Source organism: Callospermophilus lateralis, chromosome 1 (genome assembly GCF_048772815.1).
Source record: "Callospermophilus lateralis isolate mCalLat2 chromosome 1, mCalLat2.hap1, whole genome shotgun sequence".
NCBI lineage: Eukaryota > Metazoa > Chordata > Mammalia > Rodentia > Sciuridae > Callospermophilus > Callospermophilus lateralis.
This window is the reverse complement of record NC_135305.1, coordinates 216,269,860-216,285,156: the sequence shown is the minus strand read 5'-3', so window position 1 is coordinate 216,285,156 and position 15,297 is coordinate 216,269,860. Positions and strand designations below refer to the sequence as shown.

Below are 15,297 nucleotides of genomic sequence, written 5' to 3'. Positions count from 1 at the left end.
ATATTAACAACAGTGACTAATAATAAAAGAGAACAATTATAATGATAAACTGTTATAATTAATCATTTTATAGCAATTATAACAATATACGCCCCCAAACATATCTCACTGTACTTTCACCTTTTCAATTAATGAAAGCACTTTACAGCTTCTCATTGGCATATGTGAAATGCCAGCGTGAACACTCTTGCACTCTGGGGCCATTATTAAGTGAAATAAGGGTTACTTGAACAAATGCACTGGGATACTGTGAAAGCCAATCTGACAGCCAAGACAGCTACCAAGTGATAAATGAGGAGGTAGTTTATACTGCGTGGATACTCTGCATAAAGGGACAATTCCTGTACTGGGAGAGAGAAAGCAGAATGGCTTACCATTTCACCACACTACTCAGAATGGCATGCAATTTAAAACTTATGTTGTTTCTTTCTGGAATTTTCTACTTAATAGTTTCAGTCTGAGGTTGACCATGAGTATCAGAATCTTGGAAAGGGAAATGGTGGATAAAAGAGTCTCCTGTGTATGTAACTGTACCTCGACATCACTGGGCTTACGGAATGCTCAGATCCGAACCCCGTTCCCACACATCATGCTTGGCCCATTGATGCCTCTCTAGGCACAGGCAGAAGTTTCACCTACCTTCACGCCCCGGCCTCCTGGATAGCCTGGAGGGCCTGCTGATCCTGGGGGACCCTGAGAGGAAGAGAAGGCCAATGTCACCCTGTTCCACCCGCTCTGTGTGTCCAGTGCCGTGGCTCTCCTCACTGACCCCAGACTCCTGGCCCTGTCTGTCAACCCTCTTCCCCCAAACCAGCCTCCTCCTGGCCACTCACCTGGGCCCCTTTTTCTCCTGTGGGACCCTCATGGCCTGGGTGGCCCTGAGGAAGAAACACGCTAAGTCATCAAAGACCAAAATTTACCAGCCTGCCCCTTATCCTTCCTCCCGAGGCCTGGAATTCCTGGATTTCCAGGGGGACCCTGAAAGAAGACCAATAGTAGAGGGAGACAGGGGGCAGGGCCCAGAGTCCTGCAGAAGGGTTTTTCTATGCAGAAAGGCAGCTGCCTCCAGGTTAGCAAATAAGTGGTGCCTCTGGCCAGGAAATCTACCTCAGCTCTGCCCAAACTTGCTGGCTGGCCCTGGGTGAGCCCCTTGCTCTCCTTGAGTATGGGAAGTCCTCCTCATCTAGCCAGCTGCGGTGCTGCATGTGTAATCCCAGCTACTCCAGAGGCTGAGGCAGGAGGATCGTAAGTTCAAGGCCAGGTGGGGCTATATATATATATATTTAAAAAAAGAAAAGAAAATCCTCCTCCCCTGAGATCCTAGAGAGAAGGGATGTAAACCAGCGGGGGAAGCTAGGGATGGAGCCCAGAGTCAAAAGAGCATTTGCTTAGCCTGCAGGAGGCCCCGGGTTCCAAGCTGAGCACAAAACAAAGCGACAGTGTAAGAGATGCTGATGGGTAGGGTGGCGGTTTTCCCAGCCACACCCCTTTCTTTAAAAGTGTCCCCCACCCCGAGCTCCATCTGCAGAAGGGTGGGTCTAGGCAGGCATGAGGTAACCTCCTGGTCCTGCAAGCATTTACCAGGTCCAAAGACGGACCACTGGGTCCATCTGAGCCAATCCACTTCTTTGCAGAAATTGAGAGGCAAGAGACAGAACCATGATGGATGGCATGGCTTTAGGTGGAGATCTAAGGTCATGGGGAGCTGGAGCCAGAAATGGTCACACCACAGCTGAGGATTGTGCAGAAATAGCAGTTGGCAGGGGGGTGGGGACAAACAGACATGTGCAGAAAGCAGCCTGTCTGCCAGGGGACATGGGCACAGATGTGCGCAGAAACAAGGAGAAGAACGCGGGCCCTGGGAAGGGGCTACTGTGCCTGTGCGTCTTAGAAACCCCCTCTGTTTAAGGCTTCTGTGGGGTCCTCTATATTCTCACAATGCCCCCTTATGTGGTGTGGCCTTGGTGATTTCTGTTTCTCACAGCGGCTTTCCCCACAATGATGCTTTGTACCTCTCGGCTGACTTAGGGAATGTGGCCATTCATCACTAGCCCCGGCTGACAGAGGGGCCCTGGTGCAAGGATTTTCCTGGCCACAGAGTTGGCGGAGAATGACATGAGGAGGTGGTGATGGGTAGAGTGGTCACTCACCTTCTCCCCAGGAGTGCCGATGGGCCCCTGGGGGCCGGGAATTCCCTAGAAACATAAAGGGAGGGGGTGAGGCTTGAGAACAAAGCTGTGAGTGCAGGGGCTGGGGAGGCTGGGAGGCTGGGGAGGCTGGGGAGGCTGGGAGGCTGGGAGGCTGGGAGATGTCCCAGGTCTAAGTTCCAACCTGGGTCCCATGGTTCCCCTGCTGTCCTGGAGGACCTGGTTCTCCGGGAGGACCCTGTGGAGAGAATGAGGGTTCACTGACACCGGGTCATGGCCTTGAGGGTCAGCAAGGCGGACATGAGGGGTCACAGGGGCAGACAAGGATATGACAATTATGAGCTCAGGGTGTGGAAAGGGCCAAGGCTCAGATGGCAGGACACTTACCACATTGCCTTTGGCACCCGGAGCACCATCACTTCCGGTGACACCCTGGAGAAAGAGAGGATGTGAGACCAGGCCTGGGGACAAGCCAGGCGCCTGAGAGGAAGACACTGAGAGGTACAGGCAGAAAGGAAAAGCACGGAGAGCTACCAGGCCACAGAAACGGACATGAACAGGGGGACAGGTGAGAAAAGGCAGGGACGCCAAAGGGTGACGGCATTCTCACCGGGCGTCCCAGGGGGCCGGGGGAGCCCCTGGGGCCAATCAGTCCACGGGGTCCCTGAAAGAAAGAGCAGTATTACCCCAGCACCACTCTGCGGTCCTGGGAGTTCCAGGGGTGTGGGCAGGAATCCGGGGGTCCTGGTACTTCCCACTCTCCCCCCTGCACCAAGTGAGCGGAGTCAGGGCTCCCTGATACTTACTGGCTCTCCAGCCTGGCCAGTGGGCCCTGGGGGCCCCTCTGCTCCCTGTGGGGAAGGCCGTTATTTGGAGAGGGGGAAGCCCAACTCTGGAGCAGCACCTCCCCTCATCTGGGCAGTCCCAGGGGGTCAGCTCCAGGGATCTAGGTTTTACTGAGATCCCTGGGATCCCACAGTCTGAGTGCACGGATTCTCCTCAGGCTCCTGGCTCCAAGTCTAGGTGTGTCCACCCAAGTCCACCTGCTGATCCCTGAGCTAGCGCTGCAGCTATCATATTTGAGATGCCCCCACCCCCACCCCAGGGCTCCCTGATGCTCCAGGGCAGAGCCCATTCCCCACCCACCTCTCAAAGGCCCTCCTCCTCCTTGCCCACGGTCACCCAGACTCTCCTCCAAGCACCCTCCAAACTTACCTTCTCACCATCCTCCCCTGGGGGGCCAGGTTGTCCCACACGGCCAAAGTCACCCTGGAGTGGGGGACAGACGGGGGGGGGTGGAATAATGCAGGGGAGACCCCCCCCCCAGGAAAGGAGGTAGGGCATGAGGCGTGTGGACTCAGACACCAGGTCAAGGCTCTGGTGCTCAGGAGGAAAGGAGAGCGGAAATGTTGGGAAGGGGGCTTGGCTGTGGGGAGACTCGCACACTCACCCTTTGGCCCTTCTCACCAGGCAGCCCCGGCAGGCCCTCAAAGCCCCGATCGCCCTGTCCAAAGAAACACCAGCTGAGCCTGGGTCCTGGATCCTGACAGCGCCGCCTCCCGACCCGGCCCTGGGCCTACCTTAGGTCCTGTGTCTCCCGGGAGACCGCGGGCCCCATCTGCTCCAGGGCGGCCCTAGGGGGAAAGTGAGCCCAAGTGTCAGGGATAAACCTCCCCAGGACCCCGTCCCCAAATTAGGAACTCAACTACATTCTCGTCCACATCATCAAGAGATCTGCCATCATTTCTGGACTCTTTGCTGGGATTTTCTTTTGTACCAATTTCAATCTCAAATCCAGCCATAACTCCTTATCCCCAGCCCCCTAATTCTAGCCCAAGTCACCATCATCATCCACACTGAACATTCCCATTGCAGCCTCCATGATCGCCCTGCTGTGGTCCTCCCGGCCTCGGTCGCCACCCGGAACTGTCGCGTGGATCAGTTCCTCCAGGGTGCGGGTCTTTTCTTTCACACATGCTGTTCCTTCTGCCCAAGCGCTCTTCCCTGCCAGTTTACTGGTTCCACTTTAGACCTCGGGTGGAGGGTTACTCCTGTCCCAATGTCCTCCCTGACTCTACGACCTTGGCCCGACTCCTGAGCCATAGACTCAGGAGAGCTTCCATTGCCAGCCTCAGGGACACCAGTGGACCCTGGAGGCACAGCGTCCTGGTGCCTGTTGGGTAATGAGGGAAGGCCAAAAGGTATCTTGGGGACCTGGAAGGTGCTCACCATCTTGCCCTCTCGACCAGGTGGCCCAGGAGGCCCCTGCAGTCCTCGGGGACCCTAGAAGCAAAAGAAAACATGGAAGATGGAAGGAAGGATGAAAAGAAGGGAGAGCTTATTTTAAATCCCTCACCAGGGAAGGCAGTAACTGCAAACCCCGGCCCCGTGATATTTTCCCCAGCGGTCACTTTAACCTGTGGCCTTGGGGGAAGACCCTTCCCCTCCAAACTCACCTGTGGCCCCACTTCTCCTGCTTCTCCTTTCAGACCTGGGTATCCAGGGAGACCCTTCGGGAAGGAGAGACGGGGTAAGTGGTTGGAGGAATGTGACCCCTCTCCAAGGCTGTTGCCCCTCTTCTCTGCAGACCCCTTACTCACCACAGGGCCTGGGCGTCCAGTGAGCCCCACTGGGCCGGGGGGACCTTTCATGGACAGCTGGAGAGATAGAGGACAACAGAACCAAGAGTTTCCCCCCAAGACCCCCAAACAAGATCCCCTCAAAGGCACTACTACAGTTTGAACGTGGCCCCCAGAAGTTCATGTGTCAGAATTGATCCCCAGTTTATATACTAATGGTATTTAGAGGTGGGGCCTTTGAGAGGTAATTGGGAGTAAATGCGGTCATGATTGTGGGACTGCATAATGACATTAGTGGCACACTTGCTCTGTCCTGCCGTGTGATGCCCTCTGCTGCGTTATAACACAGCAAGAAGGTCCCCACCAGATGCTGAGCAGCACCATATTCTTGGATTTCCCAACCTCCAGAACCATGACCCCAATACATTTCTTTATAAATTACCCAGTCTCGGGTATTTTGTTATAGCAACAGAAGACAAACCAAGACATGCATCTCAGGAAACAGACACTGCCACCCTGTCTCCTGGCCAGACCTTCATTATCCCTCATTTCTGCCATCTCTCCCATGAACACTCCCCCATCCCACTCACCTGAGTCTGTTGCAGTACCGCCTGAGCCTGGGCCTGCTGGAAGGACACTGGGGGTCCTTTGAGGGAGCTGCTCGCGAACTGGAACTAAGGAGCAATCATGGTGGGGTCAGTTCCGAGCAGAGGCCTCCTCCGTGGACAGGGATCTCCTCCCCAAGGCTGTGCCACCCCATCTCCTTACCGGCATCATGATGACAGTGCCCGGTGGGCCCCGGATCCCATCAATGCCAGGAATTCCCGGGAGGCCAGCAGGGCCCTAAGAGAGGGCACCAGAGAAAGATGGACGGAGGCAGGAAGAGACAGAGAGAGACAAAGACAGAGAAAGGGAGACAGAGAAGATGAAGGATGGGGAAGAGAGGTGGAGAGACAGAGAGACAGACAGAGACAAAGACATAGGGAGAGAGACAGACAGGAGACATGCAGAAACAGAGGGCCAGGGAGAAAAGCAGGGGACTGGCCCCCAGAAGCAGAAGGACCAATTTTATCACAGATGGAGAGAGAGATCAGCAGAAGATCACCGGCTCCAGATGGCGTCTCCAGGCCCAGCCCCTGAGACCCACATTCAAACCACCAGGTTCCCAACCTGAAAGCTCACGCACTGAAGAGAGACAGTCTCTTACCGGTAGGCCACGGTCCCCAGGGAATCCTGGGGGGCCAGGAGGGCCTGATGGGCCAACCACCCCCTGTTGGGGAGGGAGAAACAGAAGTCACCGGAAATGCAAAGCTAAGCTGAATTCCAACCCTCCTGGCCCCTGACCCCAGGCTGACCTCTGCTCTACCTCCTAGCCATTCCTGCCACCCTATTCAATACTGATCCATATCAACCCCCAATTTTGTGTCCCAACCCTTGTTTTGACATGTCCTTTGTGCACTCAATGTCCAGTGGCCACTTCATGATCAGGTAATACGACACCCCACTTTGGGGATTGGAACAGCCCCGCTACAAAGATAGCAAGAGGCCGTGCAGCCGGTACTCACTCGGGGTCCTGGGGCTCCTGGAGGTCCCTCAAATTTTTGCCCCTGGAGAGAGAGAGAGGTGTGTGACCCCTGTTCCAGTGGCCCCCTCAGCCCCTTGCTGCCCCAGGTCCTCACCTGCTCTATCACTGCAGGTTCTCCTTTTGCACCCTTCTCTCCCATACCCTGGAGAGGAGGAAGAGAGGAAAAAGAGGTGAGCCCACTCCCTGTCCCCCAAACACACAGGGCCCACCCACAGAGCATGGGCTGAGACGTTCAGTCTCCTCCATCAACCTGTCAAAGCTGCATCAAGGTCAAGGGCACAAACTCCCGAGTGTCCTAACTTGGATCGGCCTCTTGCCTCTTACGAAGTGACACTGGGAACTTACCCAACCCCTTTGGCCAGTTACAGATCACTGGGTCACCTGTAAAGTCAGCGGGTGAGTGACCGCTGCATCTCTCCCACGTAAAGATGAATGATGAACAAGTACTTGGTGCAGGGCTGGTAACCACTCTGCCCCTTCCTCTGTCCAACATCAAGGCTAGAATCTGGGCCTCCAGCTCTGTCTGCATTTTTTCCCTTAGGTAATTTCGTTCCAATATCTTGGTTAAAGATACCATCTCTCTGCTGAGGCATCCCAAGTCTTTCTCTCCAGCCTGGACAGTCTCCCCTGAACTCCAGAATCTTCTAGCCATCCCCCCCTTTTAACATGGCCATTGGATGTCACCCAGGTGTTGGCAATTTGAGACATGAAGACTGAGAGCCTTGACTCTCCACTCCCCTGTCAGAAGGCTAGAGGACACCCCTTATTCAATAGTCCCATTGGCATATCTACCTTTCTCCACTCCAGCAGCAAGGCCAAAATGGAGCCTATCCCAAATCTGGCTCCTGTCTTGCCTGGACCACAGGCTTCTTCTGCCTCTCTGGCTCCCCCTACTGTCCGAGTGCCATTGAGCAGGAGGAGATTGCTTTGAGACCTCCAAGTCAGACATTCCCTTTCAAGGGGTTTCTCATCCGCTTAGTCTGAAAGCCCAGTGCCTCACCCTACCCGCGGAGTCATCTGTTAACACAGTCCCTGTCACACTGTAGGCACTGGGGTCTGCACTGCACTGGGGTGGTGGGAAGGCACTCAAAGCAAGACAAACAGAATCAAGAGAAAGAATGAGGCCCCTGGAGCTCCAGATAGGAGTCCCTTCCCCTGCACCTAACCAGACCCTAGGGCCCCAGACTCACAGGAAAGATCTGGAACTCAGTCTGTGAAGGCTGTTCTGCTGCCCGGAACTTGGGACCCATGGTGGGGCCGCTTCCTTCTTCTTCCTCCTTCTCTACTCCAAGCTCTGGAGTCTCTAGCTGGGTTCCACCTTCAGCATCCAGTCCCCCCTGAGGACACGGGGACAGTCAAAGTTTGTCCCTGGCCTCCTTATTGTCTGCCGCCACCAACACTACCCCAGGGCCCACCCCTTCCGGCACCGTCCACTTCCCACCGACCTCCAGGATGGTGACGTTGCCGCCCACAGTCACAGTGGTGGTGAAGACCAAAGGCGTGGGAGTTGGAGTCAGAGTTGGAACTGGCGTCTCAATCTTGGGGACATCCATAGAGGTCTGGAGCAGGCATGGAGGAAGTGTCAGGTCTGGGGTCAGGCCGGTTGAAACGGAAGGGAAGCAAAGGAGGAGCCAGGCCTTGACCTCAGGGAGCTCTCATTCTGGGGACGGGGACACAGGAGGATTCCCAAAGAACATGGAGGCCAGGCCCTGGGGTCTGGATCAGGACGGCCAGCAGGGGGAGCCATCCTGCATACGGGAGGAACAGGGCTGAGCCAGGTTCAGAGGCCGGAGAGGCAGAACCAGGCTGGCTCCAGAGCTCAGTGGTCAGGGTCAAGGTCCAGGACGCAGGGCCAGACTCCGGAAGCCTACCCCACATGTCCTCTCCCAAGGCAGAACTCAGCAGTCAGCCAGCCAGGCCACAGTCAGCCAGCTCCTTCTGGCCTGAACAGCTGCACAAGAACTGGGTCAAGGCAGAGGAAGAGGGCAGTCGGGTCGGGGCCCAAGTGAGGGGCTGGGGCTGAGGATGTGGCTGGGAAGGGGCATCCTATTCATGGTATCCCTGTTAAGAGCCAGAAAGGTCTGGAACTGAGATGTGATTCAACCAGGGACCCTTTGAGTAAAGTTCCCAGTGACCTGTGCCAAGGACCCCCTACTCAGTGACCCACCAGCTAATGACCTCCAGCAGTGGACCCCAATTACTCCTACAGCCAGTGATCCTCCAACATGGAGTGCTGGCCCAACTAATGTCCCCCAGCCAAGGATCCCGAACACTAATTCCTGATAACCCATCAGAGATCCCAAAATATGACCCCATCCATGATCCCCTGAAAATCACCCCTACAACTATGACCCCAATGGGTGACCCCACTATGCATTCTAGTGACCTCCCAACAAAACCCCCAAACCAATGACCCCTAACCATTAACCTTAAGCAAGGGACACCAAAAATATCAACCATGACCTCCATTAATGTCTTCCTACAGTGACCCCCAACTGGGACCATCCCAAATATCGACCCTCTTCAGTGACCCTCCTGGCCAGCACTCCTATCAGGGAAGCCAGGTAGTACCCCAGCTAGTGACTCCCCTAAATAGCAGCCCTCATCAAAACCCCCCTAATAATCAGGTAGTCATCTGGAGGAGACCCCCAGGACTGGAGGTTGGGGAGCAGGCCTAGGAAAGCCCGTAAGACAGGGTCACCCTACCCCAGGTGGTCATCAGCTGGCGGTCAGCTAAGGGGAGTGGGAGCTCAGGTCTAAGCTGGATTCCAAACCAGGGCCAGAGGAGGGAATCGGAGGCCAGAAGTCGGGCAGCAGAGGCCGAAGGACAAGTGCAGGCCCCTTACCTGGTTCTCCGGGGAGCCGGCAGGTGCTCCCAGGGTCAGGGCTTCCTTGTCCTTCTTCTTCCTGCCCTTCCCCTTGCGGCCTCGCCCTTTCTTCTTCCCTTTCCCCTTGCCCTTGCGCCGTGGTGGGGTGGTCTCTGGCTCGCCCTGCGGGGCCTGGAAGGAGGGTCCATGTCAAGTCTAGTGCGTCCCCCAGCGGAGAGGCTATTACTCTGTCACCTAGGGCCAATGCTGGCGCAGGACCTGTTAGTTCTCACTCAACCTGGTGACCTGGGGTCAAGGATCACTCTATTATGTGCCGTGAGTCCCAGGCCAGTCCTGCCTGGGGTCTGTTTGGGGTCAGGGGTCCCTTTGCTTTGTGTTTGGTGTCAGAGGTTGTTCAACCCCATCTCTGGGGGCTTTAGAATTCACTCCTGCTGCCACCTGGAGCCAGGGGTGGCTCAGGCTGTGACCTGAGGTCACAGTCCCTTACTCACCCCTGTGGTCACGGGGTCCAGGTTGTCACAGCCAGGCAGGTACTGCTCACAGGCCCGGAAGGCAGCTTGAGGGTCTGGGCTTATCAGCAGCTCCTGGATGTCTCCCTGGGAGAGGGTGGAGTGGGGACAGGGACACAGGCTGACTCACCCATTCCTTGGCACGGTCCCCCACCTCCTGGCATGCAGCCTTGGCGCTTCCCCCCGCCCAGAGACCCTAAGTACAAGACAGCAGCCGCAGCACAGCAAACGCTTGCAACTCAGAGAAGCACAGGTGCTTTCAGTGCCACCTCACATCACCCCACAACCACACCCACGATGCCCCACCGAAGGTGCATTGGTCCCTTGACGCAGGCACACGGTGAGATGCTACCCTGTGCAGGCCTTTCCAGGAAGGGCACGAGATAGATGAGGTCCCTGGCCTCCTGGAGGTGACACATCTCACAATGGCACACAGCAGTCACCCGCCCTGTCTCAGATCAGTCTCCATCACACGTCCCTGTCTTCCCTGACAGACAAGCACGCAGCACAGCATGACCCACTGTCTGTGGCTCTGTGTGCTCCAATCGCACACGGCCACCCACGATGGCCAAGCCTCGCACTTGCTTCTCCCATCCCCTGGGCTGGGCCGAGGCTGGTCATTTCCCTTCTCCAATTCCTTCTCCAGATTCAGTCACCCCTGCCTCGGTTTCCCTTAGCACTGAACCCTCTACCTCAAAAGTCTCCTCCCTGATGTCCTGGGTCCCCAGAACAGTGAGTCCAGCTGTGCTGAGGAATTGAGGCTTCTGGCCCGACACAGGGGGCTGAGATTCACAGTCCACTACCAGGGTCGCTGTGTCTCCATCTATGCTGACCGCCACGCGGTGCCATCTGTAAGGGAAGGGTCTCAGTGCCGGTGCTGCCCACCTCACCCTCCCTGGACCCTACCCCTCCTCGGATACTCACTGGCCATCCACGAGGTTGACCTGCTGGGGCAGGGGGTCGAAGGAGTCACCTAAGAGGGCCAGACCTGGCCCCAGTGCCAGACCCATCTGCCGGGCACCCTTCTCATCATAAATAGATAGAAGGACAGACTGATTGGCCTGCTGGGCCCTCAGAGTCATCAACACGGAGAAGTTCGCAGGAAAGTGTCCATCTGGATGGACAGAAGGAGTGGGCAGTTCAGGAGGCTTAGAGGGCTCCACGCTCCCCAGTGAGGACACCCAGGAGCCCACACTCACCTGGGAACAGCTCCCGTGTGGGGATGCTGAGCTTGCTGGCCCTGCCCACTCTGAATGCTCGGTCACCCTCTGGAGCCCTCTGGGGGCAGAAGCCAGGTCCCTCGGGGACCCCAGCCTGGCCCCCACACACGCCCAGGGCCTTCAGCACATCCACAGGATCGGCTGCAGAGAGAAGCCAGGGTGCACAGAGCAGTGAGAACAAGCCCAGGACTCCATGATTGGGGCTCAAGTTTGGGGACCCCCTCCTCCCCCCACCCCAAGTGTGTTTATGGCTCCGGAAGAGGCGGCCTGGGACCAGCAACCGCCCCCTCTCCGCTGCACAGATGTTCCGCCTGGAGCAGTCTGTTGACTCCGGGGTTTTTTTCCCCCTTGGTTTTTGGTGAGAAAAAAAGCTGACCTAGTTCTGGGATGAATCAAAGCTTCCTGGCCTGAGCCCCAGAGCCAAACTGTCCCCTTGTCTCCACTCCCCCGCACCAGCTCCTGGGATGACTTCCCGTGCCTGGAGTCCCCTGGCCAGGGGAGCCACACGGGAAGGAGGGGCTCCTGTACGTTCTGCTCCTGCCTGCTCCCTCCGACCTCCTCCTGGCCCCCCAGCTGCTCTGAACATCGCCCTTTGACCACTGTCCCCCATGACCCCCTTCCTCTGCCCATCACCTACCCTGACTTCCTTCTGACCTTCTCCTCGGTCACCATCGCCCATGACCTCTTTCCTGTAACTCCCGCCTCTGTGAGTCTCCTTCCTGTGCCCATCCCTGCTCACCTCTCTCTCCCCGCTCTCACCTCCTCCCCCTGACTTTCCCATCTGACCTCCCTCGTCTCCTATTCCTTCCTCTGGCCTTCTCCCTCTGATTACCCGCTGACCCCATCCCTTGGCCTTTCCAGTCTCTTCCATCTGACCTGTGACCTCCCAGTTCTATCACTTTGACCTCCTCCTTTTGATCACCTCTCTCTGATAACCTTCCCCCTCTGACCCTCTCCCTCTCTCATCCCAGCAGAGGAATAGATCAGTCTGGCCCAACCCTATCCGAATCCAGGCCATCCTCCCAGCCCCACCCGAGGCAGCCAGGCCAGTGTTAAATGAAACCACATGGCCTGGGCAGGGGCGGGTGGGGGCTTCCCCTGGGCCCAAAGCCCCTGCCTGATCACATCCCCTCCACCCTCTGCAGACTGTCCCACTAACCCCCTGACCCAGCCTCTTGGCAGGAGCTAAATTCTGCTGAGTCTGCCATGACCTCACCCCCCCAGGGGCAGCTCTGCTGAACTCATCATTGGGAGCTAGGGTAGGGGCCAGACCTGGGGAGAATAGGGGCTTAGACGAAGACCCTCATCCCAGCTCCTCCTGGGGTGAACACTCACTCTCCAAACTCCAGAGCCTCATCCCAGCCCCTGTTCCCTCCTGACGCAGCCTCCTTCTCCTTCTCTCCCCTTCCTTCTCCTTCCTTCTCTCGACCCCACCTTCTGTGCCATCTTCCCAGTCCTCTGCATCCCACTCTGAATCAAACCACCCCCCTCCCTTGCTCTCTCGGCACCTTGGTTGTTTGGTTCTTTCCATCTCAGTCTCTCTCTGCGGATCTCTAACTCTGTGCTTTTTTATCTCTATAGTTCTGCATGTAAATCTCCTCTCTCTCTCTCTCTCTCTCTCTCTCTCTCTCTCTCTCTCTCTCTCTCGCCCTGTCTCCCCAACCTGCCTGCCAACCCCCACTCCTAATTGCTTGTTTTGTGGCTGGGTTGTCATTAAGAGGCATTTGAGTTACAGGCCCCTGGGACTGAGATCTGGACTCCCAGGCTCTACTGACCACAAGGGTCACTCCCCCATGGAACAATCTCGGTTGCCCCTTCTCTAGCCTGGGGCCCAGGGAGGACTGACATCCACCACCTCACCCTGCCCAGAGACTCTCCCCTGCCCCAGACCCCAGCCTCCATGCAGTACGAGGGGGTCTCCTTCAGCAACTGCTCATTCACATTTCAAAAGTCCTTCCTGGCATCTAACCCAAAAGATTCCTGCTTCAATCTTGCGTCCCTTCTGTAATGACCTTTCGGAAACTGACTGCCCTTTCTTTCCATGATTGGCCTCATGACAAGGAGACACACAAGAGGCATTGAGTCCTGCCTGCAGGGCCAGGAGGTGGGGGTCTGTCAGGGACCAGCCCACGCTTCTCCCCCACCCGCACACACATAACCCTCTCCCCTGTGCTGGTCAAGAACCCCAGGGAAAGCCTGGGTGGGGTCTAGGCTACAGAGGGAGGCAGGCAGGAGGGTCTAGACTGGGACATGGTTGGGATCTACTCAGGTGGAAGAGAAGAGGAGATTGTGCAAGTGTGGGTGGCTGAATGGATAAGAGAATGGCTGAGGGGTGGATATCCACGTGTGAGCTGCCGTCCTGCAGGTTGTGGTTCTACCGCCAGGAGACTACTACCACATGGTTCATGGGAGAATGTGACCAAGTCAGCGAGTGGGTGTTTGGTTGTAAATGTTGGCCCTGTTTGTATGGATGCCAGGGGAAGTAAGTGTGAGAATTCAAACGTGTAGGAGATGGGCCAAAGCAGTGACCATGTGTGGGGTGGTTGATGGGCTGCCTGGGCGGGGCCACGGTGTTTCCATTCCTGGTGTCTCAGGAGGCTTATATTCTGAGTGGATGCATGAGATTGCATGACCGTGTGGATGTGCGGACGTGGGAATTGGGCAAAGGCCAATCGGGGATTACCCACACGGTCAGTCACCTCCCTAGACTTAAAAGAAAGTGAGAAAGTGTGGAGTGTGTATGTCGAGGACTGAATTCACCTTAGGGAGGGATTTCCGGGAGGGCCTAGCCGCCAGGCCCCCAGATCAGGGAATCCCTGAAAATCCATCACTTCAGGAGCCACTACGTCCCCCCTGACCCCTGGGGCGCCCCTCACCCCTAACCCGGCTAAACGCGGTAGGGCGCTTGGCCAGATGCGCGCAGCTGGGCGTGCGTCAGCGCTGACTCACCAGTCCTGCGGGCCCCCGGGACCCCTGGGGGGCCCCTGAGAAATTCCTAGGGAAAAACACCCCAGGCTCTCGCAGCTGGGGTGGGGAACAACTTCCCTTCCGGCCCCCGCCCGCACTCCGCCCCGCCCCGCCCTGCGCCCCGCCCGCCTCGCCCCTCGCCGCAGCCCTCCCGAGGCCCTGTCCATGGTGCTGATGTTGGCGCTAAGGAGCGCGGGGTGGGGGAGGGGCGAGGAGTTGGGGAGAAAGGGAAGCACGCGCCCATTTGGGGCAAAGGAAGAAGAAGGAGAATGAGATGAAGCCACTTGGGGACGCGTAAAGGGAACTGTGGCGCCCCGAATAGCCTGCTCCCACGCTCACCCCTACTCACCATCAGTCTCAGAACCGACCACTCATGTTCTCATGGGCAACGACTTAGACCCCCAAAGCACAACTACAGCCCTCCTGGGGTCACCCGGAGACACACAAACACACCTGGAGCAAACACACAATCACTTCCCAAATCAGCCCCAGACACAACACTGCACACTCGTATCTGGCAATACACACCCTCCTGGGGACCACCCTACCATCCAATCAACCAGTCAAGGTCAACCTCCACATCTAGGCGCACACACACGCTGTCACTCCAAACCGCTGCGCACGCTTTCTCTCTCTCTCTCTCTCTCTCTCTCTCTCTCTCTCTCTCTCTCACACACACACACACACACCTAGAAACTGCATTCATTTTCATCCACCCTCCAGGAAACAGTCATACGCCTCCCAGGACAACCCCCTCCTCCAGCTGTCACACCCACGAATCACCCAGAGTCAGACACTTGTGTCCCACACCTCACCGTGCTCACATGCAACGCTCATGTCCCCTGCACTCGCCCCCATGCCCTACTCTGCCCAGTCTTTGGGGGTCTCTCTGAGTCCTGCACCCAAGTACTATGGTCTCCCTTCCGGCTCACCGGCCTGCGTCTTGGGCAGAAGCAGCAGCGCGGCCAGAAGCAGGCAGAGGCCGGCCCGCGGCTGGCCCAGGCCCCAGAGGCTCTCCATCCCAGCGCGGCCCGTGCGCAAGGCGGGGAACGGGACAGGGCGTCTGCGGGGTGCGGCGACTCCTCAGGCTCAGCGCGTCACCCGCGGAGGTCGGCTGCAGTCGGGATCTGCAGGAGACGGCCCGAGACCCCGCCCTGGCCGCGCCCTGCGCTCCAGCGCCGGGCCAGGCAGCGCTCGCAAGAAGGGGGAGAACTGACAGCTGGAGGGGGAGTTGGGAAAGTTTTCACTGAGCGCGGATTGGCCAGCGGGGGGTGGAGCCCTGGACCAGGAGCTGGGCGGTTCCGTCCTACCCCACAGCGGAGGAGGAGTTCACTCCCACCCTGTGCTAGAATCCGGGGTTCACATTAACCAATCTAAACCCTTTCTTCTTAGCAGCCCCCTCAAAAGGGCCCACCTGCACCTCCATCCGGGCCCTGGCATTAGCAGGACTTGCAGCTCCTAC

General features: G+C 57.3%; 1 protein-coding gene across 1 annotated transcript in view; it reads right to left on the bottom strand.

The window, feature by feature from the left end:
* The window catches only part of Col5a3 (collagen type V alpha 3 chain), a 37,057-nt gene extending 22,003 nt beyond the window's left edge, over window positions 1-15,054 (bottom strand). The window contains exons 1-27 of the mRNA XM_077109534.1: window positions 14,768-15,054; window positions 10,848-11,009; window positions 10,573-10,762; window positions 10,341-10,497; window positions 9,631-9,735; window positions 9,158-9,310; window positions 7,757-7,870; window positions 7,502-7,648; window positions 6,406-6,453; window positions 6,292-6,333; window positions 5,934-5,996; window positions 5,495-5,569; window positions 5,317-5,400; window positions 4,748-4,804; window positions 4,604-4,657; window positions 4,377-4,430; window positions 3,728-3,781; window positions 3,598-3,651; window positions 3,363-3,416; window positions 2,954-2,998; window positions 2,758-2,811; window positions 2,535-2,579; window positions 2,332-2,385; window positions 2,151-2,195; window positions 925-978; window positions 834-878; window positions 640-693 (exon numbers count right to left, since the gene is read on the bottom strand). Coding sequence (XP_076965649.1) covers window positions 640-693; window positions 834-878; window positions 925-978; window positions 2,151-2,195; window positions 2,332-2,385; window positions 2,535-2,579; window positions 2,758-2,811; window positions 2,954-2,998; window positions 3,363-3,416; window positions 3,598-3,651; window positions 3,728-3,781; window positions 4,377-4,430; window positions 4,604-4,657; window positions 4,748-4,804; window positions 5,317-5,400; window positions 5,495-5,569; window positions 5,934-5,996; window positions 6,292-6,333; window positions 6,406-6,453; window positions 7,502-7,648; window positions 7,757-7,870; window positions 9,158-9,310; window positions 9,631-9,735; window positions 10,341-10,497; window positions 10,573-10,762; window positions 10,848-11,009; window positions 14,768-14,855 — 2,151 coding nt within the window. The 5' untranslated portion in view covers window positions 14,856-15,054. The remainder of the gene's footprint in view (window positions 1-639; window positions 694-833; window positions 879-924; window positions 979-2,150; window positions 2,196-2,331; window positions 2,386-2,534; window positions 2,580-2,757; window positions 2,812-2,953; window positions 2,999-3,362; window positions 3,417-3,597; window positions 3,652-3,727; window positions 3,782-4,376; window positions 4,431-4,603; window positions 4,658-4,747; window positions 4,805-5,316; window positions 5,401-5,494; window positions 5,570-5,933; window positions 5,997-6,291; window positions 6,334-6,405; window positions 6,454-7,501; window positions 7,649-7,756; window positions 7,871-9,157; window positions 9,311-9,630; window positions 9,736-10,340; window positions 10,498-10,572; window positions 10,763-10,847; window positions 11,010-14,767) is intronic.
* Window positions 15,055-15,297: the final 243 nt, after the last annotated feature.